The 26,393-nt window shown below is 41.4% G+C and overlaps 3 protein-coding genes and 1 long non-coding RNA gene across 8 annotated transcripts; 1 reads left to right on the top strand and 3 right to left on the bottom strand.

The window, feature by feature from the left end:
- Positions 1–187: 187 nt before the first annotated feature.
- On the bottom strand, positions 188–2,513 carry LOC116936441. Of its 2 annotated transcripts, none has more exons than XM_032943589.2 (4): positions 1,025–2,513; positions 801–900; positions 474–729; positions 188–336 (listed from the first exon to the last, which is right to left on the bottom strand). In XM_032943589.2, the coding sequence occupies exons 1-4, from the start codon at positions 1,238–1,240 to the stop codon at positions 309–311; spliced, it is 600 nt and encodes a 199-aa protein (XP_032799480.2). In that variant the 5' UTR covers positions 1,241–2,513; the 3' UTR covers positions 188–308. The 2 variants fall into 2 exon arrangements, with proteins under 2 accessions (XP_032799480.2, XP_045033191.1); XM_045177256.1 differs by having other exon boundaries at positions 482–729.
- A 132-nt stretch (positions 2,514–2,645) lies between these two features.
- On the bottom strand, positions 2,646–6,336 carry LOC116936437. The gene is made up of 5 exons (XM_032943586.2): positions 6,278–6,336; positions 5,158–5,347; positions 4,993–5,061; positions 3,485–3,538; positions 2,646–2,875 (listed from the first exon to the last, which is right to left on the bottom strand). Exons 1-5 carry the CDS (start codon positions 6,334–6,336, stop codon positions 2,783–2,785), a joined length of 465 nt encoding a protein of 154 aa, XP_032799477.2. The 3' UTR covers positions 2,646–2,782.
- LOC116936400 lies at positions 3,686–26,132 on the top strand. Of its 4 annotated transcripts, none has more exons than XM_045177184.1 (10): positions 3,686–4,966; positions 5,829–6,857; positions 9,285–9,404; positions 10,039–11,207; positions 14,194–15,040; positions 17,301–17,591; positions 17,974–18,206; positions 21,246–21,906; positions 21,999–22,458; positions 24,715–26,132. In XM_045177184.1, exons 3-9 carry the CDS (start codon positions 9,302–9,304, stop codon positions 22,430–22,432), a joined length of 3,738 nt encoding a protein of 1,245 aa, XP_045033119.1. In that variant the 5' UTR covers positions 3,686–4,966; positions 5,829–6,857; positions 9,285–9,301; the 3' UTR covers positions 22,433–22,458; positions 24,715–26,132. The 4 variants fall into 4 exon arrangements, with proteins under 4 accessions (XP_045033119.1, XP_045033105.1, XP_032799435.2 ...); XM_045177170.1 differs by having other exon boundaries at positions 3,687–4,966; positions 21,111–21,906; XM_032943544.2 differs by lacking the exon at positions 5,829–6,857 and having other exon boundaries at positions 3,687–4,966; positions 21,111–21,906.
- On the bottom strand, positions 20,915–24,499 carry LOC116936448. Its single transcript, XR_004401732.2, has 2 exons — positions 23,175–24,499; positions 20,915–23,107 (listed from the first exon to the last, which is right to left on the bottom strand). It is a non-coding gene; the product is annotated as an uncharacterized LOC116936448 (long non-coding RNA).
- Positions 26,133–26,393: the final 261 nt, after the last annotated feature.

The raw sequence follows: 26,393 nt of genomic DNA, 5'->3' as shown, positions 1-26,393 counted from the left end.
AACAAAAGCGTGTAACTTTGCATTCTATGGTCTTGCATAGGTTCAGACATTTGTTTTTATCGCACAAATCAGCTGCGTCTTTCATTGAACAATAACAAGCACTTCAAAAGAGACATGAAGTTGCATGGACGAAAAAAAAAATGTGCTAGTCCGCTATTTAAATCTCGATTTGGACATGCTGACAAGATGGATTTTAACTCGTACATTTTCGAAACAAAAGACATTAACCAGCAACCATTCGAACAAGTGGAAGAATCAATGGTGTAAATAATGACGACAAAGTTGCAAGTCCATTAAATTTCTTGTCACTACTGGTCGGTTGGATTTGGCATCGATCTGCATTATAAATTGGATTCCATTAGTTGATGCTATAGCAACAACACAAAATTCTTTATACAATATTCAGCAATAATAGTCGTGTAAAAAAATGGTAAGTTTATAGCAATTCACTACATTTACTAAACTATTCTTACTTCGTTACCAAGATATCCGCGATACGAGCGAGACCGGCCGGCCTTTCGGATGCAGCTGCTGATGGATCACTCAAACAAAGAGCTTTGTCGTCACATTTTTTACTTGCAGGATTAAAACCTTTTCCTGATGGACAAAACATGTCGGAAGTCATGCCATCCTCGCAGAGCCAGAAACGATCGCACCGACCATCAGGATCTTCAAGATCTATTTTCGGGCTGCCAAATGGACAGTCCGGATCTTTGGCAAGCAGACGTGCTAATGGAAAGCAAAAGAAGCTATTCAAATTTCCTGGAGTATATAATTCTTTTTGCAAATATTTCAATTACCAGAAAACGAAAGAACCACCAACAAGCAGAAAAGGTAACAATTTACTGGACTCGACATGTTCCCTTCTCCTTCAGTTGTATTTCTCGTAATGAAGAGAGCCTACACCGAATATTCATTTTATAAGTTATACTGCTAGCCCTGACCTCGTCTTGTCCTTGTAATTTGTTATCTTATAACGAGAAATACGCCATCAAAGTAATTATCATGAATGATGTCTAATGACCTGATGTGATTGCAAACACTCGAATAATATTTGTAGCCAATGAATTCCACGAATTTTTCCTGAATCAAGATTCTCAGAAACATTCGGTGCAATTTCACATGGAATAGAGGCACGCAGTGCACGAAGAAGGTCTTGCAATTGGACGACCGGAATACATTTGGAAGCACGGAAAACTCCCCGATGAATAATCGCAAGATTTGTGTAAGGGGAGGTCATTCCAATCAGACTCTACTAAACAATGAAGACTTTGATTTTCGCTAGTGAGAATGACGAGAAACACCAGAGTAACGAACTGCTAATCTGGGAAAACTAGAAGACCCCCTCTACGGTGGACTCGTGAGATAATTTTCAACAATCGTCTGCTTTGAGTTCTACACATTCTCCCAAGGTGATGTTCTGCCCATTGAATCCTTTAGTCCCGAGACTCTTTCAACCCCATAGGTACACTTATTCTCAAATCTCATTGTTTAAAAGTAGGGCCATCAGTTTGCAATCGTCTTTTTTCCTGCCACGTTTGACAGTTCTTGAAAGATGAACGGATTCACAGAAACTCCTTGGAATTATTTGGCTCGACTTGCAGGACAAATTCTTTGTTCGTTTTTGTGGCTTCTAGTATAATTTTATCAAAACAAAAGAGTAATGCAGTGTTTAAGCTGTCGAAACGACTAGCGGACAATACGTTCTGGTCTTGTGCGAAGACACAAGGCCGAGTCTAGGTCCATCTGCTTACAGGCTGTTAGATAATAAAAGGCATCAGATGCGATTTATTTGCTCGTAAAGATTAGTTGGCCCTGAAGTGTTGTACAATATTTACGGTCTACCTTATCTTGAAGTGACTATAAGTAGCACAAGGCCAAAATAATATTTCGTTCGCTAACTAATTTTGTGCATAATTAACTTTTTTCCTTGTTAGAACCACACTGGGACCGATTGGCAAACACCTATTAAATCATCTGTGGCATTTTGCGTCATCTACGTACAGTCACTAATGGTTACAATTTCTTTTCTATCATGCCAGATGTTCCTAACCTCTAGCAAAGTGATAACCAATGACGGCTAAAGGTTGTGCTGGCAATCTGAAAAAGAATCAATCTATCTGTCAGGTTCACTCAATTGGTCATGTCCTCAACGGATCGAAGTCTCGCCCACAACCCAGGAAGGTCGTAAGGATCACCAACAGACGCCAAGACTCCCTCTACACAATATAATTGTGAATGATTGCATTCTATATAGCTCACGAGGTTTCTGCCAAAAAAAAAAACATGCAGCCAAAGAAACTCCATTCAAACCATGCCTTCCCAATATTTCGGATGACGTATGACGGTAAACCAATAACGACTTGGCGACTCGTATCCAATCATGTCAAAACACGAGGAAAGACAGCCATGGAACTGTAACGAGGTGAGATTGCGTCACGACCCTCTTATAACTACTTACTTCCAATCTATTTGACGTGTACGTCGAATGCAAAGTATTGGCCCTTTCTTTAGAGGATCTGCTTTAAAAAAGATGGGAGGTATCCAACGAGAGGCAGTTTAAGTATACAATGACGTCATTGCTTTTGTTAAATCGCTTGGAGTGGGGAGTGAAAAGATGAATAACAAAAGAGGCAGGCGGATGATGCACTTGCAAATGGCATTTGTATTGATATTATTCCCTAAACACGAGACTGAGACAATTACATGTCACTTTTATTTTGTGGAAGTTTGGCTTCAAGTTGGAAAAAAAAAGAAAATGGGGTACACGCGCTATTTGGTTTCATTTGTCGCCCGTTGGTGGAGGTTTCTTGTACTGCTCCATGAGGGACTGGATCTTTTCCCACACGACTTTTGGCTCGTCCACTCTCGGAATCTGCATAATAAAACAAGCCCCCCCAAAAAAAAGAAAACAAATTCAATAATCATAAAAGATTCAAACAAATGGCTTTTCCCAACCGCCGTTTGCAAGACATTGGGCAACGGTTCAAACAAACGCGCTGAAATCATTTGGAAAATGATTAAGGTCACCATCCAACTCCTTATTTATTATTTTTGTTTTCGCTGTACCAGTTTTCCAATCTCCATCGTCAGCAGTTAAAAATAGAAACACCCACCCCAAAAATGATCATACGGGGAAGATGTCTTTTTATTTTCAAGCAGATTCCCGCTTTGTAATCACCAGACACTAACGAAAGTTATACCGTCATCTTTTTTTTTTTTTAAATCTTCACAACCGCTCAGTTGGGGTTCTGTACTCCGGTCGGTAACGGGAAGACACACACGTCAATCAGACCCGCACGCAAAGATTTTTTATATTTTCTCCAGGATGGTTTCGCTTTTTTTTGTGTGTGTGTCTGACATTGGAATGCAACGGAGTAGATAAAACACGTTTGTTGTTTCTTCAAGACACACACAAAGGCATGTACACGTCTACATGCACGTATCTATTCTGGTTGTATAGCCAATACGAAGGTACACATACCTGGTAGTTTTGACTGAGGTAAATTCCGGCATAGATTCCAACACCAAATGTCAACTGGAAAACAGAAAGATGAGTCATTAATTTTAAAATGTGTAGACCAATTTAAATCGAATTTTGGAAATTCATTCAAAGATTATTGGGGAAAGAAGAAATCGGATAAGACACGAAGGGATGCGATTAGATGTCCCTTACTGCGCCACCTACTGCCAAATGCAGGGCGATGAAGACGATCAGAGCAACGTTATAAAGAGCTGTCAGGAGCGTCATGGTCCCGATCCAATCAAACGAAGAAGAATGTTAAAATCTTGGAAAAGGGGAGATCGATTGAGACACAAGATGGAATCGATTTTCTTCTTTAATGTCCAGCAACCGTGGATGAAATGTTGTTCATTTTTTTTTCCACCCTCGCTAATCTGATGAACTCGGCTGATGGACACGATTGTGACGTAACAGAATTTCGCTCGAGTCTTTGGCGCAAACGGAAACATACACAAACAACTGACACTTGCGCTTGTATAATGCTCTTCTTATCGGTGTTCTTTTCGCTCTTCTTTGCGAAGGGAAATTGAAAGACAACAAAGCAAAAGCAAACAAGCTCTTGGGTATAGTTGGCGTTTCCTTCCTTGGTTGTTTGTTATCACTTTGACACTGTCAGTTAAACGAAAAGAAAAGAAAAAGAAGAAAAAGAAAAACAAGGTCCGAGAACGCGGAAGACGGCCCAGTTCGTCGCCGAAAATGAGAGGAGACAAAACGTCAACAACGACAACGGCGAAAAAACAACACGAACGAAAAAAAAAAAAATCTATTCAAAAATTGAAAGAAAAAGAGAAGCCGGGGAGATTCGTAAATGTTGAAAAAACCTCGCACGCAAGGGACGAGAGCACAGATGAAAGAATAAGTGACTCTAGAGAGACGACGAGGAAATATACATTCAAGTGATGGCGTCGCACCGTGTAGACACACTTCTCGTGTGTCAGCCTCCACCACCATCACCGGCGCCTACTACCCTCGCCAGCAGTTTAAAAAGAGGGAAAGTAAAAAAAAAAAAAAGGGAACCTCTTGAATCTCTCACTCTGAGTCCCGGTGTGTGCTATTTTTAAAACCGCGCGGTATGTAACGCCCCTGACCGAGACAGCACCAGCACCAAATAAAATGAGATTGGAAAAAAAAAAGGAATAAAATAAAAGTAAAATTGAAGAGGGGGGTGGATGGGAAAACAATAAAAGTGGAAGGCAAGGGAAAGAAAAAAAAAAACCCACAAAAACAGAAGTGAGGAGAGAGGGCTACTAAAGTGGAGAGGAAGGGAGAGAAAAAATATATTCAACATCGCGCATGGTGGAAATGGGATGAAGGGACGCACCGGTTCGCTCAGTCACATGCGTTTCGGACAGCGGAATAAATAGTTTAAAAAGTTGGTGTCTGGAATAGAGGAATTTTTAGTGAGGAATTTGGTGATGATTGGTGTGTGGAGCTTGATTTGGGGTGAGTAACTATGTAAATGTTCTTACCGCTCCACGAAACATGTTTGAGTTCCTCAAGAAAGGTTGTACAGTATTGTTGATGGACGGATTCAGGCCCTGTAAAATGGAAACAAAAGAAGTAATTGTTTAGAGGCCATCATTTCTGTGTAGGGATAAATGCACCACAGACAAACAAACAACACAGTTCATTACGGTGTTGCTGGTGTGCCTGTGGTAAACGGGCCAGATCCTACACTTTGATGGATATAACCCAAATGGGGGCAACGAGTCTAAGACAAGTATCCTCGCACTTTGGTCGACCAAACCGACTGCTAATTTAAGACTGCAAGGTTCAGCAAGATGAGATTTAAAAAAAAAAGTGTCCTTAAAGCTAGAGATAGAACTGCAAGCCCAGGACGTGTTGTTTTTATGACAATGTTTTACAAATTAAGGCCGTTGCGTATGTTAAAACTGTTTAGGATTATTCTAACTAACAACAGTTAAAAAGACACTTAAATTTAGAAATTTGTACAAGTTACAACGAATACCTTCGTAAAAATTTGTAAATGTTACACCAAAACAACTTTTCTCTTCAGTAATCGTCTGCTATTGGGTAAACGCTGTCGTCGTCTCTCAATTCCCAACTTCTTGGGGCCTATTCTTTTTGGCTAGGTTCCAGTAAAGTCTATATTGGGAATCTTTAAGCACTTGCATAGCTTGACGTGACTATTTCATCTTAAGCTGGTTTAATTGCCTTTTTTTTTTTTTTGTGAATCAATTAACAAATTACGCGTCGATTTCGCTCTAGAAAAATAGATGGCAGCACCGTATGTTTAGAATGGAAATGATAATGTTTTCTTTTTTTTTTTTTTTTTTTTCTAAAGAAAACCACTCCACCACATAACAGAGCACTGCTGAAGTAGATGAAAGAGGGTAAACTCGTTTTTTTTGGTTTTTTTTTGCACGAGCGCCTGCGCTCCGGAGCTTCTCCGACCAATAACGACTGGCCGGCGATGAAAGAGCGGGTCGACATCGGGAGGAGGGACGAACGGAGAGACAAGAGACGGATGGAGTTTTGGGTCTCCTCATCCGGGCGGCAGCGCGTGGGTCAGAGTACGCACTCCCGAAAATAAAAAAAAAAATAAAAATCCTACGCAACACACACACAAAGATGACGAACGCCAGTGAAATATCCAGTAACTGGCGGGTTGTCGGTGTTGAACGAGGTCTCACAGTTGAACTCCCCATCCATTTAGCGAGCCACTTTCATTGAAGGATGACTATTCCTTTCCTAAACTGTTCATCCTTCATCTTGGCCAGTGAATTTTAAAACCCCAGTTTGAGCGTTTCTGCCACAAGTGATTTCCGATTTCCTTCGCACGGTTCGTTCATTTTATTTTCAGATTTATTTATTTTCTTTTTTTGAGAACAAGAAAAGCGAAGATTGCGAAATATTAAAACGAGGAAATCATTAGTACGTCGTTGTCGTTACAACGACCGTGCCTGGCGCCGAGTGCTGTCGTGAGAATGCCGTAGTTGCTGGTGCGTGTCGTCGCCATTAGACGCGATTTGTGTCGTCTCGGTGAACAAACACACACAGGAGAACCTACATCCCAGAGCAGTATTTTTGTTTTCCCTTCGTCCAGTGTATCTGTGTGTGTGTGTGTGTGTAAAGACAATTACGGAAGAGATCGAAAAGATCGTAATCCAAATGCAATCAAAGAAAGAGAATAATGGAAAGGAAGCAAATGGGAATGATAATAACGAACGTGTTGTCCTGCAACTGGCCATTCCATCAAAACCAACAGTCATCAGTGTCTCGGTTATTGTTGGCCTGCGGTGTTAGTGGTGCCAGTGATGGTGAAAGTGCTGCGATCTTATTACCCCATAACGTGTCGTTCTGGCTGATCCAGGTGATCCAGCGCTCGTCAACTGACGAACTTCAATTATAGTGAATTAAAAAACAAAAAAATGATTGTTACCTTTCGTAATTATCCCCCGCTCCTGGCCAATAGTCTATCATGTTGTCTTGTTTATTATTTTGTTCATCCATTTTTGTTTTGTCTTGTTCTCTTCCGCACGGCTTATTCTTTTCCATCATCACGCTCTGTTCGTTATCCAACCGACAAACGCTGTTGCTTCGTATCCACTGGCTTGCGTCCCTTCATTTCTGGTGAAAGAGATAGGCAGACGGATAGGAAAAAAAGAAAGATAGAGACGAGTTACATATCGAAAGAGGAGAGAGAAAAAAAAAGAGACGGGAAAAAAGTGTTGCTCGATAGACTCCTCTCTTTCTGAGCTTGGCTCGACGCCATGAGACGCCGACGCCAATCCCCTCGACACCAGTTGGATGTGATGGCGTCTCAGGTATTATCGCGTGCCCTCCTCACATACTCGAACCCTCTTCTGCGAGCATCATAAAAAGCGAATTAATTTTTATGCCATGTCTACAATAGATTCCTCGTGCACTACCTAAATCTGTTTGGCGTGATGGCGTCTGATTTCATCGATCATGCAAAGTGTCGGCCATCGTTCTCTGTCGCAAAAAGTATTTTTTTTAAAAAATTATTGAAACCGTATCAAATTGGCTGGCGGGATGGGTCGTTCTTTCAAACGCGTAAAAATAATCACCAAAACCCAACAAAATAAGCAGAAGAGTCGTAACGGATATTATCAGCTGGAACAAAACAAAACAAAAGAGGAAAGAATGGCGTCTATGTAGGCAGCTACGGCGAACCCTGCAGCAGCAGCAGCAGCTTTTGTGTGTACTGCGTGTGTCTAGTATATATATCTACCTCGATAGCTCCTAGGCAACGTGTTTGCTGGTGTATTGATCGCGTCTCGAAACCGGGCGACTCTCCGTTGTGCGAGCGCCCGTTTGCGTGCCGCAGATATACACGTCGATTGAACCCTCGTATCTTTTTTTGAGTTTGCATTTGTTGTTTTTGTTTTTTCACGTAGAGTAGAGTATAACAAATGCCGTATGTAATTATCAGAGGGCTTTATTTTCTATGAGACATGTTTGTTCAAGTCTGATTGTGACCAGTCAAATAGAAATGGGATGTTAGGGACCCCAGGACACGCCCATTACCCTTCTCTTTTGATTACATCAAAAGGGAATATAGGAAGAAAGAAGAAAAAAAACGGAGTTAGGAGACAAGGGATTGTCGATGTCTGTTACACACTAGCCCACCATTTGTGTGTACGTATCAGTGTCTGTAACTCTCGGTTATGGCATCACGTTTCACGCGTACGTTTTTTGCCCTCGAGCTCACACGGTCGATTGTCAAACAATTAGGCTACTAACATTTTTATTGGAATGTCTTTGACGCTTTAATTTGTAAACGAGACATACCTGAACTCTGATACATTCCCACATGCAAATATCAGTTTTTTCTTTCAAAAAACAAACAAAACGGGTAGAAGCATGAACGAAATCACGCGGGTCTTTTAGGCAACAGGCTTTTCCCTTTTTCGTTCCCTCAAATCCCTACACACACATTATTTGTCAATAACGTAAGCCTTTCTACTTTCTTTTATCCATCTCTCTTCTGCATACAGTCATGTTTGTTCTTTCTTTTCTTTTGTTGTTAAAACAAAAATTATTCTCACCTTACTATTCTGTACACAAACCGAGTGTCGAGTAGGCCTTAACACAAGTTGCAGGCGGATGCAGCTGCTACCCGAGGCAGATCAATAAAAACCTCCACCAGTTTGGCTATGTCTATATAGCTAGAACGCGCGCGTGTGTGTGTGTGTGTGTGTGTGTGTCTGGAAGTTCTGTTTGGGACTCTATATAGTCTTTGATATGAAGTACTTACTATTACCTTATATCGTATACTAGCCTCTCTCTTTTCTGTAGAGGGTAGAGAAAAGGTTTCGTTCTTTGTGGATCGTTGGCCATATAGACACATCCTGATACCATCCGACCCATTCGATCAGGCGAAAGGCAGAAACAAAAGAGAAACTTTGTTCTTTTGGCGACAAGATATACGGACGCGATACTAATACAATATAGGCACAAACAAATGGCTACCCTCCGGAGAAAATAAAAGAAGAAATCTTGATCTATCATTTATATGGGGTTGGGGGTGGAATATATACAGGAAGAATAGTTTCGATGAGAGAAATCGATGCCCAAATTGAATGGCGGTTAGGTGGTCCACCGTTTGCTCTCTTATGCTATTGATGTGCATCTAATTAAATGTAGACTGTATGACTTGACTCAAAAATTATCCCTTTCTTTTTTTTTGTAGCTGTTAATAGTGACTATTATTTGCATGAAACTATGTGTTTTAACTCTATTTTTAATGCAAACACTTTGTTTTGTTTGACAATAGATTGCCAAGACTGAGGAATGAGTGACAGTAAGCCGGACAACAATCCAAAGGCGGTAGCATCAATTTCTACTTGTACGCCAAGCTCTTTACCTTCTTCACCAAAGACCACTGCTAGTCAAGGTAATACTTAAACAGCCTAAATAATAATGTGATGTTATCAACATGCCATTCGTGACAAACAATGAAAACACCCTCTTGTTCTTTGTAATGTAATTGCATGCTTCGCTCTATCGTATCCATTTCGTTTTTTTCATTTAATGAAACGAATAGCAGCTCGTGTAGCCTTTCAAAAGATTTAAATACGTGCCATGTAATTCTAGTTAAATCTAATACCACACCCTTATTTGCCGTCTCGTATACGAACGTGCAGTACATAGATATTTGTGAAGGATTAGCTATAGCAAAGACTAGCTTGTACCGTAGACGGAAATCAATCAGATTGTTTGATTTTTACTCTCTTTTTCTGTGTTAGTATCTAATTTATCCCCCCCACTCTTGTTTGCCGTGCAAGGCAATATTTCGATTCGGTCTACAACTTCCGATATCGATCACACAATCATTGATCCGTGTATACGAGGTCCGTTTCCATTCAATTTCTCATCCTTCCCAATATATTCTAGGATAAATAACCTGGCCTTCCGCTATCGATATTGACTGTGGATGCACACTGTTTAATTTTAATTACAAAAAAAAAAAAAATTAAAGTTCAATATTTGATATTGTCAGTCATAATATCTTGTTGCGGTGTGCACAGGCGGCGGAGTGAATTGTGCTGGCGTGGCCAAAATGACTTCGACGAATTTTGTGCCGTTGCCAGCAGCGAACGCGGTGCCAGGGACGCCCGCAGCGTCGGCAGCTATTGCGGCGACGACGACGCCCACAACGACTGCGAACGTGGCTGTCCTCGTGCCGTCCAAAATTGATCCTCTCCATCATCATCAGACTCAATCGCTGCAGCCGAAGAAACATCAAAGCGTCAAGCTGAAAAAGGTGAAAAAACAATTGCAAGCCATGGGCATCCGTGCGCCAGCCACGTCTTCCAGCACCGTTCCAGAATGGCGTTCGTCTTGGAGCCGTCGATCACAGCGCTCCGAACGGAGCCATCATCCGGAACAGCCGTTGGCCAACAACAATAGTGTCATGACCGTCAGTACGCCCAACATGTCGAGCGCCATCAGGCGGGCGGCAGGTGCGACAGCTCCGGCCGATGTGCAAAGTGCAACGGGACGCGTTGGACTATTGTCCGGCAGTGAAACGGATCGAGACGAAGAAGAGAGGGAAGAAGACGAGGAAGAAGAGCAGCGATTAATGGCCGGAATGCGCATTCAAATGATGTCGTCGCCAGGTGGAGGAGGTCCAGGTGTCCCCCTCCATCAGTATCACTCGCATTCAATGACTTCCCTTCCGCCCGAACCTTTCATGATTATGCGGAGCAAAGCGCTCAATCGCCGCGTCAGCATCAACGTCGGAGGCGTCCGGCACGAAGTCCTCTGGCGGACGCTGGAACGCTTGCCGCACACTCGGCTGGGCCGGCTGCGGGATTGCAACAGTCACGAAGCCATCGTCGAATTGTGCGACGATTACTCGCTGGTGGACAATGAATATTTTTTCGACCGCCATCCGCGCTCGTTTTCGTCCATCCTCAACTTCTACCGGACGGGCAAACTTCACCTGGTGGAGGAGATGTGCGTCATCGCTTTCTCCGACGACTTGGAGTACTGGGGCATCGATGAGCTCTACCTGGAATCGTGCTGTCAGCACAAATATCATCAGAGGAAAGAACACGTGCACGAAGAGATGCGCAAAGAGGCCGAAAGCCTCAAACAGCGCGACGAAGAAGAGTTTGGCGAAGGATTTTGCGCTCACTACCAGAAGCTTTTGTGGGACCTCCTGGAGAAACCGACATCTTCGTTCCCGGCCAGGGTAAGTTTGTGCTTTTGCCTTCCTTTTTTTTTGAATATTTTAAAATGTCTCTTTTCGCGCGTCATCCAATTACTTTGCGAATGGCGAAAGATGGTTGACCCGAGGGCGCCAAACAACTGCTGTTATTATTGCGGGAGGCAGGCCATTAAAAATGATTATTAGTTTCTAATAGTCTCTGTGTGTGTGTGTTTTTTTTTTCTTCACTTTGCATCCTACTACCCTCCGCAATATCGAGCTCGTTTATTATGCGCAACCAAGCGGCGACGCTTCTAATGCAAATGCGTTTGTTAATTTAGACTTGTATATTGCCGAAGCTATAAGATACGTGGATCTCAATCTAGAAAAAAAATGGATGGTCTCCTTAAATTTGTTGTACGAGAACGTAATATTTGTAGGGTTAAACCTGTGTCGACTTGGGACGCAAAATGCGTATTAAAAAAGGGGGGGAGAAGGGGAACATTAAACGTTAACAAGATAGACGTTCGATTAGTACGGTGGGAGGGTGTGGGGGGATCTTTAAAGACATACCCTTTTATTTTGTTGCTTGTTCCCGTGAGTTTCGAGACGATTCGTGTTTCAGATTGCAGACTAGACGATGGAGAGACATTTATCATCGTTTTTTTTAGGGGGGAGGGGGGAGAAATTTCGTAAAAAGAAATGGGAGAGACAAGTAACTCAAATAACAGTTGGAGCAGAATATATTTAAATAGTAATGAGCTTTGCTTCAGTCCCTGTGGTCCTATAAATACAACGGCATCCTCTACGCCGATGTCCTTTAACTACGTGTTTAACCCAACTCGTTTTTACATGATGGGTCAGCAGGAACATCCAGTTCATATTTTTCTTCTATGATGAGACAATAATGTTAATTCAAATTGAGGATGTGTGTTTGTTTTTTTTTTGAAAAATGTCTTTGATGATTGAATTTTTTTTTTTCATCGTTATAGCCAAAAAGAATTCTGTTATCATTAATGACTGATTATTGTGTTTGTAGGTCTATAGTTTGATTACGCGTAGAGGTAGTATTAAATGTTGTTGTTTGTTTTTTCTTAAGTTTAGAATTCAAGTTGGAGAGTTAAAAATTCTGGATAGATATATATTTTTTAATGTCACAGAGTTGGTGGTGTGCGTGATTTATATTGAAACTCGTAGGGAACTGCCTTAGAAATATGACGACGATGGTGTTTCTGTTTTTGTTGTTTTGCTGTGTCGGTGTGAAAACCTCTTGGCTTTGGACCTCACACGGAGACATAATATCGATAATGATCTATTACTTTTTGCGTTCATTTCCATCCTTCATCATCATCTTTTCTTTTTGTGCCTTTTAACTTCTTCCTTTACATTTCCTCTTCCATTTGATTTCTACCTTCTCATTCCTATACGTTCGGTTTTAATTCGTGTACCTCGTCGGGTATTGACAACAAATGTTTCTTTTTTTTTTTTTGTTCTTAATGTTTGGGACGCATGAAAAAAAAAAGAATCAAAAATTCGTAAAAAAAAAAAAAACTAAATAAAAGAACAAAAACACAAAAATTTCGGATGGGCAATGGCAACGACAGTGCTTTCCGTATGAATGCATCATCACGCGAGCTGGCTGGCAAACCACAAGACCTGAAGAGGCTAATGACTGCGCTGCATCAGTTTTGGGACATTGTTATATCAAAAGCCGAAAGGCAAATAACAAGATATGTCAGCCTTTCTCGTACATTTCAATTCTTTTTGTTGACTTTAAATCGAATAGCAAAGACAAGAATAAAGGAAAAAGGCTTACGTACAACCCACCTGGCGTAGCGCAGTTGTTTTAAATCCCCAACCCTTTCCACTCGCTAAACATTTCGGAAAATCTCGACATCGGAAAATCTTCTTCGCAATCGCTGGTGCAAAGACGCAAATTCAAGCTTTGACTTGGTCCCCTCTGTGTAAATGTTGTTAGACGCCAACATCCGTAAAGATTTTATGACTGCCGTCATCACGTGATTAATCGGCTAGTTTTTTTGTTTTCTGCAAAAACAGAAGACGATGAACGAATGGAGAAAAATCCTTTTTATCCTGCCTACCTTTTACAGCCCTTTCAATTTGACATGGAAAAGTATAGTTTGCATGCACACCTCACTTGTGCATCGTGTTTAATGATCGCAGTAGCTTACGACATCTGCACGTTAGGTCTTGATTAGTCAGCATGATTTTGCACGTTTGATGTTTTTGCAACTCGTACCATTTGTTTTTTAGTTCGATCTTTCAAATTTCACTCTACTTTGAAATTGTTTATTTCCACTTACAATTACGATATGCCGTTTCTGTATTCAAAAAAAAATTTATGCAAAGTTAATGAAGATCTGCGGGAAGGTAGCGTATATCGAAAATCAATGCAACTTGTTTATTCGACATCAGTTTTTTTTTGAAATCGCATTTATTTTTAGCCTCGTTTTATTTCTCGAATGGTACTTTTTAAAAAATTCTACTAATCGACTAAGAAACGAAGAAATTCGAATTGCATGCGAAATTGCTGATGCCGTTTAAATCATTTTACATACATATAATATCTATTTTTTTTTTAACTTTATACATTTAGGTAGTGATGATGGTGAATGCTGAACGAACTATAATTTTTCTGTACATTTATTCTAACCACAAAGAACATTTTTGAATTCCACTACTTTTTGATTTGATTACTGGGACAATTTAAACACAGCATCAACCACAAAAATCCACCGCTTATTCCCCTTTTTTTCAATAATCCCGCATCGGATATCTGAATTTCTTAATTCGATGTTTGACAACGACGATTTTTCTCCATTGGATTCGCTAACATTTGATTTCGCCGGACGAGTTTATAAATGAGGGCCTCTAATAACAAGACACTCTCTCTACGGAAAAATCGAAACGCGCGCGCTTATCGAAACTTTGGCGCCCTGATTTCGATGATTTCAAATGCGAAATGAGCAGACAAGCCGAAATCGACTTAAAAATACGAAACAAATGGCAGGTGGTGGCGGTGATTTCGATCCTGTTCATCATCCTGTCGACTGTGGCGCTGACTCTGAACACATTGCCGGCCCTGCAAGAGGAAGGCGACGTGGCCGGAACGACAATGGACAACCCGAGTCTAGCGACGGTCGAGGCCGTGTGCATCACATGGTTCACGGCCGAGTACTTGCTGCGCTTCGCCGCCTCGCCCAGCAAGTGGAAATTCTTCAAAGGCGCTCTGAACGTGATTGACCTGTTGGCCATTTTGCCCTATTTTATCTCGTTGCTGCTGATCGAGACGAAGAACAATTCCGATCAGTTCCAAGACGTCCGGCGCGTCGTTCAAATCTTCCGCATTATGCGCATTTTGCGCATTTTGAAATTAGCCCGCCATTCGACTGGCCTGCAGAGCCTCGGCTTTACGTTGCGCAATTCGTACAAGGAGCTCGGCCTGTTGATGCTCTTCTTAGCCATGGGCGTTCTCATTTTTTCGTCGCTGTGTTATTTCGCCGAGAAAGACGAACCCGGTTCCAAGTACACCAGCATTCCTGAAACCTTCTGGTGGGCCGGAATTACCATGACGACGGTCGGCTACGGTGATATCTATCCGGTCACACCCTTAGGGAAGGTTATCGGAAGCGTCTGCTGCATTTGCGGAGTACTGGTCATTGCCTTGCCCATCCCCATCGTCGTCAACAATTTCACAGAGTTTTACAAGAATCAAATGCGGAGGGAGAAAGCGCTCAAGCGCAAAGAGGCCTTAGAGCGGGCTAAGAGAGAGGGCAGTATCGTCTCGTTTCATCACGTCAACCTACGCGACGCCTTCGCCAAGAGTATGGACATCATCGACGTCATCGTCGATACAGGTAACATTTCATCTGATTTCTTCTTCTTCTTCTTTTTATTAAGTTTCAGTTTCATTCGTTTTTTTATTTGGGTGGCGGGGGGAAGCGGATTGTTAACGTAGCCGGATCGATAAGAAAAGGGGCCAGATCCACTCTCGTTTTAGCTCTTTGGCCTTTTAGGGAAAAATGTGTACACTAGGACGAATTCGCTAAGAAAAAAGAAAACACGGTGGTGGATATAGAAGACGCAATCTCAGCTCGGTTGTTGGGGTTGGGAATGTCTTTAAAGAAAAACGGCCACAAAATGGCGGTCTGTATAATTCTGCAGTGCTGATTCATTCCCGTTAAGAAAAGATAAAGATCCCGCGTAAGGCCAAGATAAAATTATGTGGGCAATGAAAAATCAGGTGCAAATCCATTTTTTGTTTTAAATAGTTAAAACTTGGCTGAGTTAACTTGCGGAAGGCCTTTCTTGGGTGGAATAGAGGGACAGCGCCATGGAGTGGGTTGGTGAAAACGATCAATATGCTATAGGATACAAGGACGTATAAGAGGGGCGAAAGAGCGCAGCATCCAGTCCAAACTGGAACGCACATTTTAAAGGCTCTATTTCGATTTTTGGCGCAATTTCACGTCATCCAGTCGAAGAGAAAAAAAAAAAATACGTTTTAATCGATTTAAAAACCTTTATCAAAATGCCAAACTAGAAAAATCCATTCCCATTTCTTCAAAAATCGTTCAATCGATTGGAAATGTTTTTTCCCGATCAAACATGACGACATTCGTACTCTGTATCACGTACAAAATCAATTTCTTCTTGCCTTCTCGGGTTGGTTTTTGTCTATTAGCTATACGCAGGGTTTTACGATCTAAACAAGAACAGTGTGTGTATGTACAAATTGTACGTGAGCGAGGGTCTTCTTATTCTTAAAAAGGAGCCTATAATAGTTTTTCGTGATATCCAGCACACAGAGACGCACACGAAGAAAGAAGACACTATCCTTATTGTATAGCTTATTGTGTGTTGCGTCTGCTGCAGATGTTATTGACTCCTCTTTCACGGCTCGACAGTTGTGAGAGACCAATTGTGTTTTACATGTATCCGCACAGATGATGCTCTGCGGTCTAGCGCTCTTTTGCCTCGCTCCGCAGTCGTTAGTATTATGCCATTTTTTTTTTTTTTTATTATACGAACGGGTTGTCTTCATTTTTTAGTACAGCAATATAAGAAAGGCCTTTTTTTTCTTTTAATACATGGTCTTTACATCAAGTTCTTTTGGCCTTTGCCGCAGCGCGGAAAGAGGAGAAGAAGAAAAAAAAATGGAGAGCAAACGGGGGGTGAAAGCTTGGCCGGAAGGAAATGATGGGATCAATAAAAAATAGAAAAGAATAATTGGAAGTTATGCAGTGGAGTATTGCGGATGCGTACCATTTTCCCTGATATTTCGCTTTAAATTTATTGGCAATTTTATAAACAGCGTTGAGATCAAATTGTAGGGACAGAATTGAAGATCTGGATGCTATTAATCATTATTAGCAAAAGACAATAGAAAATGTCCGCATTTTCTAAGTTAATTTTCGTAACATTTTACAGATTTCAAAAGTTCAATTGTCCAATAATTTTTCAGAATTAAAACATCCAATTTCTTTTACCATATTCACCTCCCGGATGCGCACGTGACGTTGGCAAAGTCGCCATCTGTCCGTCCTTCTTACACGATGACATTTAGCTCTTCTTTCTCTCTCATTCTATCTCATTCACTTAATTGAATTTTCACTCGGAACGGCACATTACACGCAACGGTTAGCCATTTATTCTGAACAGGCTTATACACATTTATTTGCTCATCTCCACACACAACACACACATTGTCTTTTTAAGTCCCCGCTGATGTGCGCCGTACATCACGACGATTAAAATTTGATTATTATGGCCGTTCATGATCTAACGCACGTGTATATAGAACCGAGCAAAATTCAATTAGCTATTCGTTCAGCTCGATTACTAACATAACCGCGTTATGCCTTTATCTCTTTGAAGCTTATTCTATAAAGTCAAATAAATTTTTAAAAAATTATTTTCGATCAACAGAACAAAAACCGCCTAAAGACGACGACATGTTTACTGAACTTTTTTGCTTTCCCGTTGATTTTGTGTATCTCACACCCCCACCCCCGGCCAATAAACAAACTTTTTATTTTTGTGGGAAAATGTTGGGGTGTATCCATTTTATTTTGTTTTGTTTGTTTATCTGTTATTGTGATTGTGGATTTGTATAAGGTCACAACATGTCGCAAACGGATGGGAACAGTATGGGCGGCGAGAGCGGACCTGTCGGCCACACGGGCACCGGTTGCTATAAGAATCACGAGCACAGTCTGATGCTGCATCCGCAGCACGGAGCTGCCAATCGGCTGGTACCTGCCACCGGTGGCCAAAGGAGACAGTCGGCCACCACCGGCGCCATATCAATCGCCGCCGTGACAGCTCTACTCGCCTCCAGTCCCGCAACGAACGTCAGCGGCATTCAACACCCGCCCGCAGCGCCACCCAACAATTTGGTGGATTTAGGTAAATATAACACCTTTTTCTTTTTTTTTTCTTTTTTCTTTTTGTTAAATCATAAACTTTGGATGTGCGGGAGAAAGACCATCCGACAACAATAGGCCATTAACTGGCAATATAAATGGCAAGCGTTTCTCGTCTTGGATGATGAGTCATTGTTCGCTAAACAAAAGGGGCTTTTCGCTCGAGAATCACGCGGATGTGTGATTCACGAAAAAAAGGGGGGAGGGGAAACTCAGCAGTTCTTTTCGTGCGTTAAGACGCTGATGTCAGCACGCAATTCGATTGAAATCAGCTGACGTGAGCCACCGTCGTTATGTTTGAATTGCATTTTTCAAGTGTAAAACGGTTAATCGAATGCGATATTTTCTGTTGGCGACTTGAATAGGTGATTCACCGTGTTCGAGGAAGAGGTTGTTATCGTTCAACGATCAACAACATCCGTCCGTCTCTAGTCCGTTGTCGCCGCACAGGCCTCCGCGTCGTGCGGATAATAATAATGGCGGTTCAGTGCGAGCTGCACCTCCCGGTAATTCAAATAGTAGTAATAATAACTCTTCTACCGCCGCTGCCGCTGTGGCTGCTCTTGCAGCAACACCTTCTTCCGCATTCCACTCGCCGGTAAAGAACAAATTTGATTTTTTTTTTTGCATTTTCTTTTTCTTTTCTTAGAGGTTTAGCCATTTCAAATTTACGTTTTTTTTTTTAAATTGGGGTTTGATTTAAGTGTTAAGTTATTGTAGCGTATCAGATTTAGGAAACGAGGGAATGGAGTTTTTGTTTTTGTTTGAATTCTCTTTTTTGAATGTGTTTTTCTTTTTTTAAATTTAAATGTTAGAAGGCTAATGCGAATATTGCATGTCCATTTGATTCGGTTTGAGCTATTGTAGTCCAGCAGTTCTCTATAATAATATGCACATCAGCCAAAAAAATAGGATGTTACGTATTGTACAAGTCTAGACGGCCTGCATGTGCCTTGTGACACTTTAGTGTGTGTGTGTGTGTGTGTGTGTGTGTTGGGCGCTATATCCATTTCCCCCCTTCAAAGAAACGTCACCACACACAAACGTAGAAAGAATATACGTCGATATATATTTTTCTATAAAAGAGAATTTCCAGTACGTCGTCAGCGATCAATACGAATGCTCAAGTCACACGCATGGAGTCTAAATAAAAAAATTAAATCGAAGATTGAACGAACATTCCAGATTGAGAATAACGGGACAAGTAATTCAAATGAGTTTGCATTTCCATCTCATTATTGGGACGGACCATTTTTAAGTGGCAAACAAGGGCTAGATCCACATGTACGCGTGTAGACTTTTAGGTCTAGCGTTGATTGCAATTAACTAAGCTGATTGGATGTTGTACTTGTACCGCATTAATCTTTAACAATTCCCTGTCACAACATCATCAAAGAACTGCGAAACTACGCAGCTATTGCTCTACGCGTATAGATTAAGCTAACCGCATACTCGGGCGCTGTGTTGCTTAGATGCAACAAAGAAGCCGTTGGGTGCCATTTGTGAACGAATGTGATTGACCTTTTGCCCCCACCTAGTAATCGCACTGAGCTGAGTGTAAAAAAAACGAGCCCACAGCAACTCTGTTGGGGGTTTAGTGTCGAGATTAAGTGACCTTTCCTTTATAAGACAATCACGTCCCTTGGATATGTAGAGGAACTGTTGGAATCAAAACCTTTGTAATATACCATTAGTTCCCAACGCCCCTGTACAGAACTTAGAAACAGTTTTGAATTTGTACGTTTTATTTAAAACACGATCCATTGGATTTCATCATTATTTCTTTTAATGTGCTGTTATACTGTATACAGGGTGGCCAAGTGATGCAATCCCAGAGAGCCCGACCGGTCGTCAGTGATTTATAAGACAAATATCCCAAATTTAAATAAACTAAAGTAAAAAAAAAAGAAAAATGTACGGACAGAAAAAATTGTTTTAGAAAAAAAAAAAATGTGTTACACGAAAGATGAAATGAAAAGGCCGACCGGGACAAACGAAATTTGCGGATCTGTAAAAATTTAAAGAGCGGGGGAAAAACATCTATAGGTAACTACACAAACATCATAATTATACATAGTATAGCCCTAAATATATAGCTCTCCTAGCCTCTTTGTAGTTTCCATCTGTCCGTCTGCATCTATCCAGCATCCAGCCCCAATCGCGAACAATTTCCTCCATTTTTTTCTCCCCCCCTCCCAATCAAATCGCAAAATCCCTTTAAAGAAAAAAAATTAATTAGAACATTTCCTTCGGGATTCTATTCTCAACCTTAAAAAAAAAATCGATTTTTCATTCCATTTCTTTTTAACCAATAATATGAGGAGCTTCATTAAGTAGATAGGAAACGGGGTCACTGACCAACAGGGCAAAGGGCCAATCCCCCTCCCCCTAATAACCACAAATAATATCAACAGAAAAGCGATTTTTTTTTCCCCCTCTCACTTTATTATTGTTACGATGACTAACATATGGCTTCTTCTTTCGGCTACTTCCAAGATACTGAGCCAAAAAAATTGCAAGGCTCAAGTCGTCAAATTCAATTACGTCGACGAAGCTTCGCTAAACCAATGAAAAGAATGTGGGAACGTTTTCAATTTTCTTTCTTTTTAAAACGGCCGATTTTTCTTGGCTGACTTGGCGACGTAATCAATCACAATAATTAATACATCATCGACCCGCTTTCAATGTCCGCACATTTTCTTTTACGTTCCAGACCTTTTTTAATCTTTTTTATGACACAAATATTGGCATGATCTTCAGCCTTGGCTTGTTTTAAATTTTTCTTCCGCATCGCAAATTACATTCTTGTGAACTGATGTTGGTCATCATTTCTCTTTTCTTATCGTTCCTCGTTTTTTTTTTTGATGTGACCGTGATTTAAATCTTCAAATTCCCGTTTATCTCTGCCCTCCGAAACATCACATCATATGCGTTAGCTCTATAATAGCCCTCGTATATATATATATATACGAGAATGCAAGTAACAAATGATGGGACCCTGGTGTCCAGTGCTGTACTCAGTGAACTGCAATCTCTTTTTTACACGACCGTCGTAGCTAAACGCGCAAGAGAAAACTCGACATCCATCGCAATCGAATCCCCATAGGCTATATATCTTCAGTCTTAAAAACACATACACACTCCCTCCCCCCTCCCCCCCAAAAAAAGCCGTGTATGTCTTGTACACCCACGTTCTTCCACTATTTTTGGTTTCCCTCTATTCGCTTTATTGCTTTACATTTATTCTAGATTTGAAAAAAACAAAAACAAACAAAATTGGAAAGTAGGGAAAAAGAAAATTAAACATAAATTGGCATCTATTTATTCATGATTTTCGATATACATCATTTTGATTGAGTTGTTTTTTATCTTCGAGGTTCGCGTATATATACGGTTCGATATCTTTGATTCTGTTTTCTTTTTCTATTTTTTTTCATTCGGTTTTTATGTTTTGTTTTCTTGTTTTTGTTTTTTTGGTTTTTCATTATTGGATTTCTCGTAGGATTTGAATGAGTTTGTAGAGTCGCTACCGGGATTGAAAAAGCTCCAGCCCTATTCTTCTTCTTCTTCTTCCTCGGCTGCTGCTGTGATCAATATGATGACGCCTGGGCCGGCAACGACGCTCATCGAAATGCAGCCAATGGGACGCAATCCGTCGTCGTGTCCCACGGCTCCCAGCTCCATCCATTTGTCCGCTAGCAACAAATCGTCACCTGCCAGGTCACAGAGACGGACAAGACCTACCGATTTGGCCAGTTTCGACAGTTCGGACACCTGGGCCAGCTGTAATCCCTTCCCGAGTATCACCGATTTGGCCGGCTGGTCACCGCAGAGCGGGACAGGTCCAGCAGAAAGAGATGCTTCCGATTTGTACGTGAAACCTTTGGAGAACGAGAACAAACAGCAACATTACGTCACGGTAGACGAGACTTCCAGGCTACTTTATCAATCGATTAACGAACAAGCAGACGACGATGATTCGCCCGTCAAAGCCCAAGCGGCCAATCGAAAAATTCAAACGGCCAGCAACAAACCGCGGCCGAGATTCAAAGAAGCTTTCAGCTCGGACGATGAAGAACGCCCCACCACCGTCGTCACCACTAGTTCTTCCAAGAACAAAGAGGCCAGCAGCGGAGGATTCGGTTTGAAGGGAGGCGGAATTGTCGGTTCGGTCAACAAAAAATTCCGTCAGAAATCAAGTCCATCCAGCAGTGGCAAGCCTTCCTTCCTGACGGGCAAAGGTATCGCTTCCGCCACTCGTTTCCTCAACTATCGATTCCACAGTCTCCAAAGCGCAGGTAATTTTTAAGAAAAACCTCCTTACGACAATGTTTCATTGATTTGCATTCCGCAATTTAATTCATTTCTGTGTTGTTGTTTTTCTTTAAAGATAATCGAGGACGCGCAAGTCCCGATCGCAAAAAATCCATTTTGAAGCGATCCGGAGAAGTGAGTGGAGGGGGTGGAGGTGGTGGAGGTTCAACTTCTGTGGGTTCAACATCAGCTGGAGCTCTATCCGACCAGGACACAGAGATGGAGAAGTTGATTGGTGGTGAAGGAGGCGGCGCCACTGCATCCGAGAGTGGCTCCGAACCCTTTTCGCCCGTCGTAGCCCAGCGCAGCAGTAACCGAAGACGGATGAATGACGCATTGGTAGGAGGAGGCAACAAGACCAGGCCGTCCGAAACGGCCGACAGCGGACACATCAGCATCAACATGGGCGGCAACTTGATGACATCTTGCGCACTAGACGATTGGCCTTTTGCCGACTATTCGCCAACCGAAGAGGCGATCACTTCCGGTCATCCATCCACCGCAACGTGAAACCGGAAGCCAATCCGCATTGTGGGGTATGAATTTTGTTTTTGTTGTTTCCGTCGTTGTGGCCATGACAAGGGCTGAGATTTCTATAGTTCCATCCGGAAACCCATTAGAAATGGTGCGCCATCTGCGTGCTAATGTGTAACACTGTCGTTCATTTCCCAAAACTAAAAGTTACTAGCGGCTGCGTTCATTTTCTGCCGACTGGTGCTGCCCTCTTTCTCGGAGAAAAGTTTTGCGCTGTTTGATCTCTTCGACACCCACGCCGATTCAAATGCGCTTTTTACATCAATAGATTTGAGCGCATTTCGTGTCTCACTGTCGATGAACTTATTTTAGCGTTTTATTCCGAATGCGCTCCGCCGGAATTCAGAAAATGATGTGCAGCATCAGAGACAATTAGAAATAAAAAGCCACAATTTTTACTTTAAGTGATTAGCAATCATTTGGATATTGATCGATTGGAATGGAAAGTGGCGGGGAGCTAAACACACCCATACGTTCGATCACATTGAGAGCCGTCCCGCACCGGCACGCGCGTGTTGGATGTTGATTGAATGGGGCATCTCGTTCATTTCCCCACACTCGAGGAAAAAAAAGAGGCGGACAAGTCGCCCATTAACTTTCGTTTTTCCCGAAGGGCGTGGCTATTCAGAATAGGCAGACAGCAAAGACCATCTACAAGCAGCAACAATGATAATGTGACGTTTCTTGATATTTGATGATGACTTATGGCTCTTATTACACGTCCGTGATGAGGGATGTTAGGAGCTTCGAGCGAAACAAACTGTTGTATCGATTATCAAGATCGCTGATGGTCGTGCGGTAGCTCGTTACAGCTGTAAACCGAATGGATTTCTTTTTGTCGAAAAGGTGATGCGCTTCATCCTTGACGTTAACGACATCGATCCATCAGAGTCACCCCGCTGGCCTAGTTTAATCCTTGCAACAAAACAAAACAAAAGTTAGGAAGAAACGATTCCAATTTTTTTTTTTCCGGTTCGATCTTTGAATTAGTTCAACGTGCTAAAATCCAACGAGAATATCTCACATCTCTTTAGATCAAATTTAGTTTAAATTTAAATATACGTCCACGAATTGAAGGCCGATGATCAACTCCCAAAAAAGAAACTAAGAAAAAACGATCGTATTGCTTTTGTTATTCTGACTGCGTTTACTTTTATGTTTAATCTTTAAAAAAAAAAAAAAAAATAAAATAAAATATAAAAAAAGTAGAAATAAATATTTGATGTGTTCAGTAGAGAGACCCCCCCAACCGATTTCCCCCATATGACTCCATTTGCAATGCGTCGCCATAGCAGCTTGGGGTATTGATTCACCCGCGGGAGAGAAGCGGGAGAAAGTAGACACACAGCTAAAAGACGTAAAGCACGTGCCTCTATAGAAGGAAAGGCAAAGTTGTTGTTAGGGTGGGGGGTTCGGTCGGTTTCGCGTGTGTCGGTCAGAAACCCCCCCCGGTTGATGGCTGCGATGGATGGGTGGAGGCAAATAGAAAGAAACATAAGGACCCCGACTCGCGAGCTGAATTTTTTCTCCATAGCTACTGAACAACAACAACAACAACAACGGAGAAAAGGATTCCGTTTGTCAAGAATTGTTGCACCGCAACAACAACAACGAAAAAAAAAGAGGGGGGGGGGCGTTAGTAGCCATCCTTTTAGACGAAAGAGATGGACGCAAGTAAAAAGAAACTGTTTGAACGCAACCCAGTGTAAGTGCGGAATCGCTACACTAGCGCTGCATTGTGTGTGTGTGTGTGTGTGTGTGACAGTTAGTCGATAGACATTTTCAATGCGACTTGATGGTGTGGTTGCGCTGTTGCTCTCCACTTGGCTTTGCCACTCAATGGCTATACAAACTCCACATAAGCGGACTGACTTCCGAGTGATTGGACACACACACACACACACACACAGAAAAGGAAGATGTTTCTTTTTTTTTTTTTGTCGTCCGAGAACTTCCTATTGAACTATTTTTCGCCTTTCATGTGGGTTTGTTTGTTGTCGCCACGTTTGATTATGCGCTCGCAGCCATTGTTGTCTCGCTTTATCAACATCGCCGGACAAACTGAATTACAAGCTGGACAGCTCGCAGCATAACTTAATTAAAGGGATTTTTTATTTCTTTCTTTTGGCGCTTTGAAATTTGACATGGCGGGAAGTTTGAAATTCAAGTTGCTCCCAATTTCAATGTTCTCGTATATTTAATTCACGATGACAAACTCGTCACCTTTGATCTATTTCTTTTTGTTGTTGTTATTGTAGAAGGCTGCCGTCCAACACCCACTGCCCTCTGTGAAGCCGAAAGACAAAAAAAAAAAAAGAAAAGAAAAACCCGCTCAACTCCGTAACGAAAACGACGTCCCTCGCGGAGAGAAATACAATTGGCCTCAAAGGCACACGCATCAGACGGGCCGTCAAAACTTTCCAAGAAAAGTGACAATCACACACACAGATACACACACACACAGAGAAAAAGGCTCTCTTTTTTGTTCTTTGTTGTTAAATAAGGTAACGAAACACCACAACTATTTCTCTCCCTCCTTTCTTCTTATTTTTCGCCGAAGCAATATTATATGTATAGGAGGACAACTATTGGCTGTCTCTATTTCATCGTTATGTCGGTTCTCTTATTGTATGTATGGTGCGTTATATTTAAAAATCATCCCGAGTGACTGGCGTTCGTCTCGATTTCTCTTCATTTTTGTTTTGAATACTTAAAAAAATGTGCAAAGTTTGTTTTATCGTCTTGTGTGAAGGGTTACAAAAATCGTTCACAGAGGTCATTCCAAAAGAAAAAAACGTGGCCGACATCATTTAAAATTAAAAATCTTTTTGTGTGTGTACTTTCAAATATCCTCGATCTCTCCCTTTAATAGTTTCGATTTTTGTTTGTTTTAAACCTAGAAAAAAAAAAAAAAAAGACTTGTCCCGCTCAGCTTAAATGCCGCTACATTTTAACGCACAATGTCTGTTAATCATTTCAGATCCAAAAAAAAACGCATTGGCAGTAAATTACGAACAGCGTGTCTGCGTGTTTGTGAGTTAAAGAAAGCGGTATACATAATAGTATGTGACGTTTTTCTCTCGGACATGACTAACGTCTATCTCGAAAATGCTTTCTGGTTAATTGGTTGTGACTTTTGTCGTCTTTTATTGTTTGTTCGTTAGTTTTTTCGCAGACAGATAGACTCTTTCCTCATAGGCGATTGGGTTTGCGGAGTAAAGTAGCTAATGTCGATGACTTAATACCGTGTGACAGAGGACCTCTTTAATATAATTGGCGCACTTGCTATGTGTGTACAACCATAACCTTTTCCTTCCCATCTCGCTAATATTAAATTGGCCCTATTGTCTCATGTCTCAGTGCTTTGTTTTTTAATGTTATTGCAAGGATGTAATAGGCTGCCCATTTCCTTTGTCAGTCGTGTAGAGTGGGGATTATATTCGACATGAGCGCTCAATCACTGTTAGTCTCTTTTCTTGATTATGGTCACTTCTAAAACTTTTTTTTTTTTAAATTCTAGTTTTGAATAATGTCCTTTCTTTCAGCTCATCCGCTATGGTAATTGACATTGGTCAAATTGTACACACACTCCCAAGGTTAACAGTTAACGTGTATGATATTATGTTACTAACGAAACAACAACCTGAATGGAGAGAAAAAAAAAAAAAAAAACAAACCCAATTTAGGCTCTGATTTTTGTTTTCTATTTAGTTTTGTGTTATTCCTACCCCTCCAATTTTTATATCGCTTCAAGTATACTATAGTCACTTGACCCGTTTGTTTTTGTTTGTCTTCAATTGCCATCGCTCGTCTGTTATAGCGGAGCTAAGCTGTCTTGGAAACGGTGAAACGAATCCTCTGCTCTTCTTCTTATTTTAACTATACACACACAAACACACGTCCTCCCTACCCCTTACTTAACAATGCAACAAACGAA

Source organism: Daphnia magna, linkage group LG1 (genome assembly GCF_020631705.1).
Source record: "Daphnia magna isolate NIES linkage group LG1, ASM2063170v1.1, whole genome shotgun sequence".
Classification (NCBI taxonomy): domain Eukaryota; kingdom Metazoa; phylum Arthropoda; class Branchiopoda; order Diplostraca; family Daphniidae; genus Daphnia; species Daphnia magna.
Note: the sequence above shows the minus strand (reverse complement) of the source record. Positions and strands in the feature narration are given on the sequence as shown.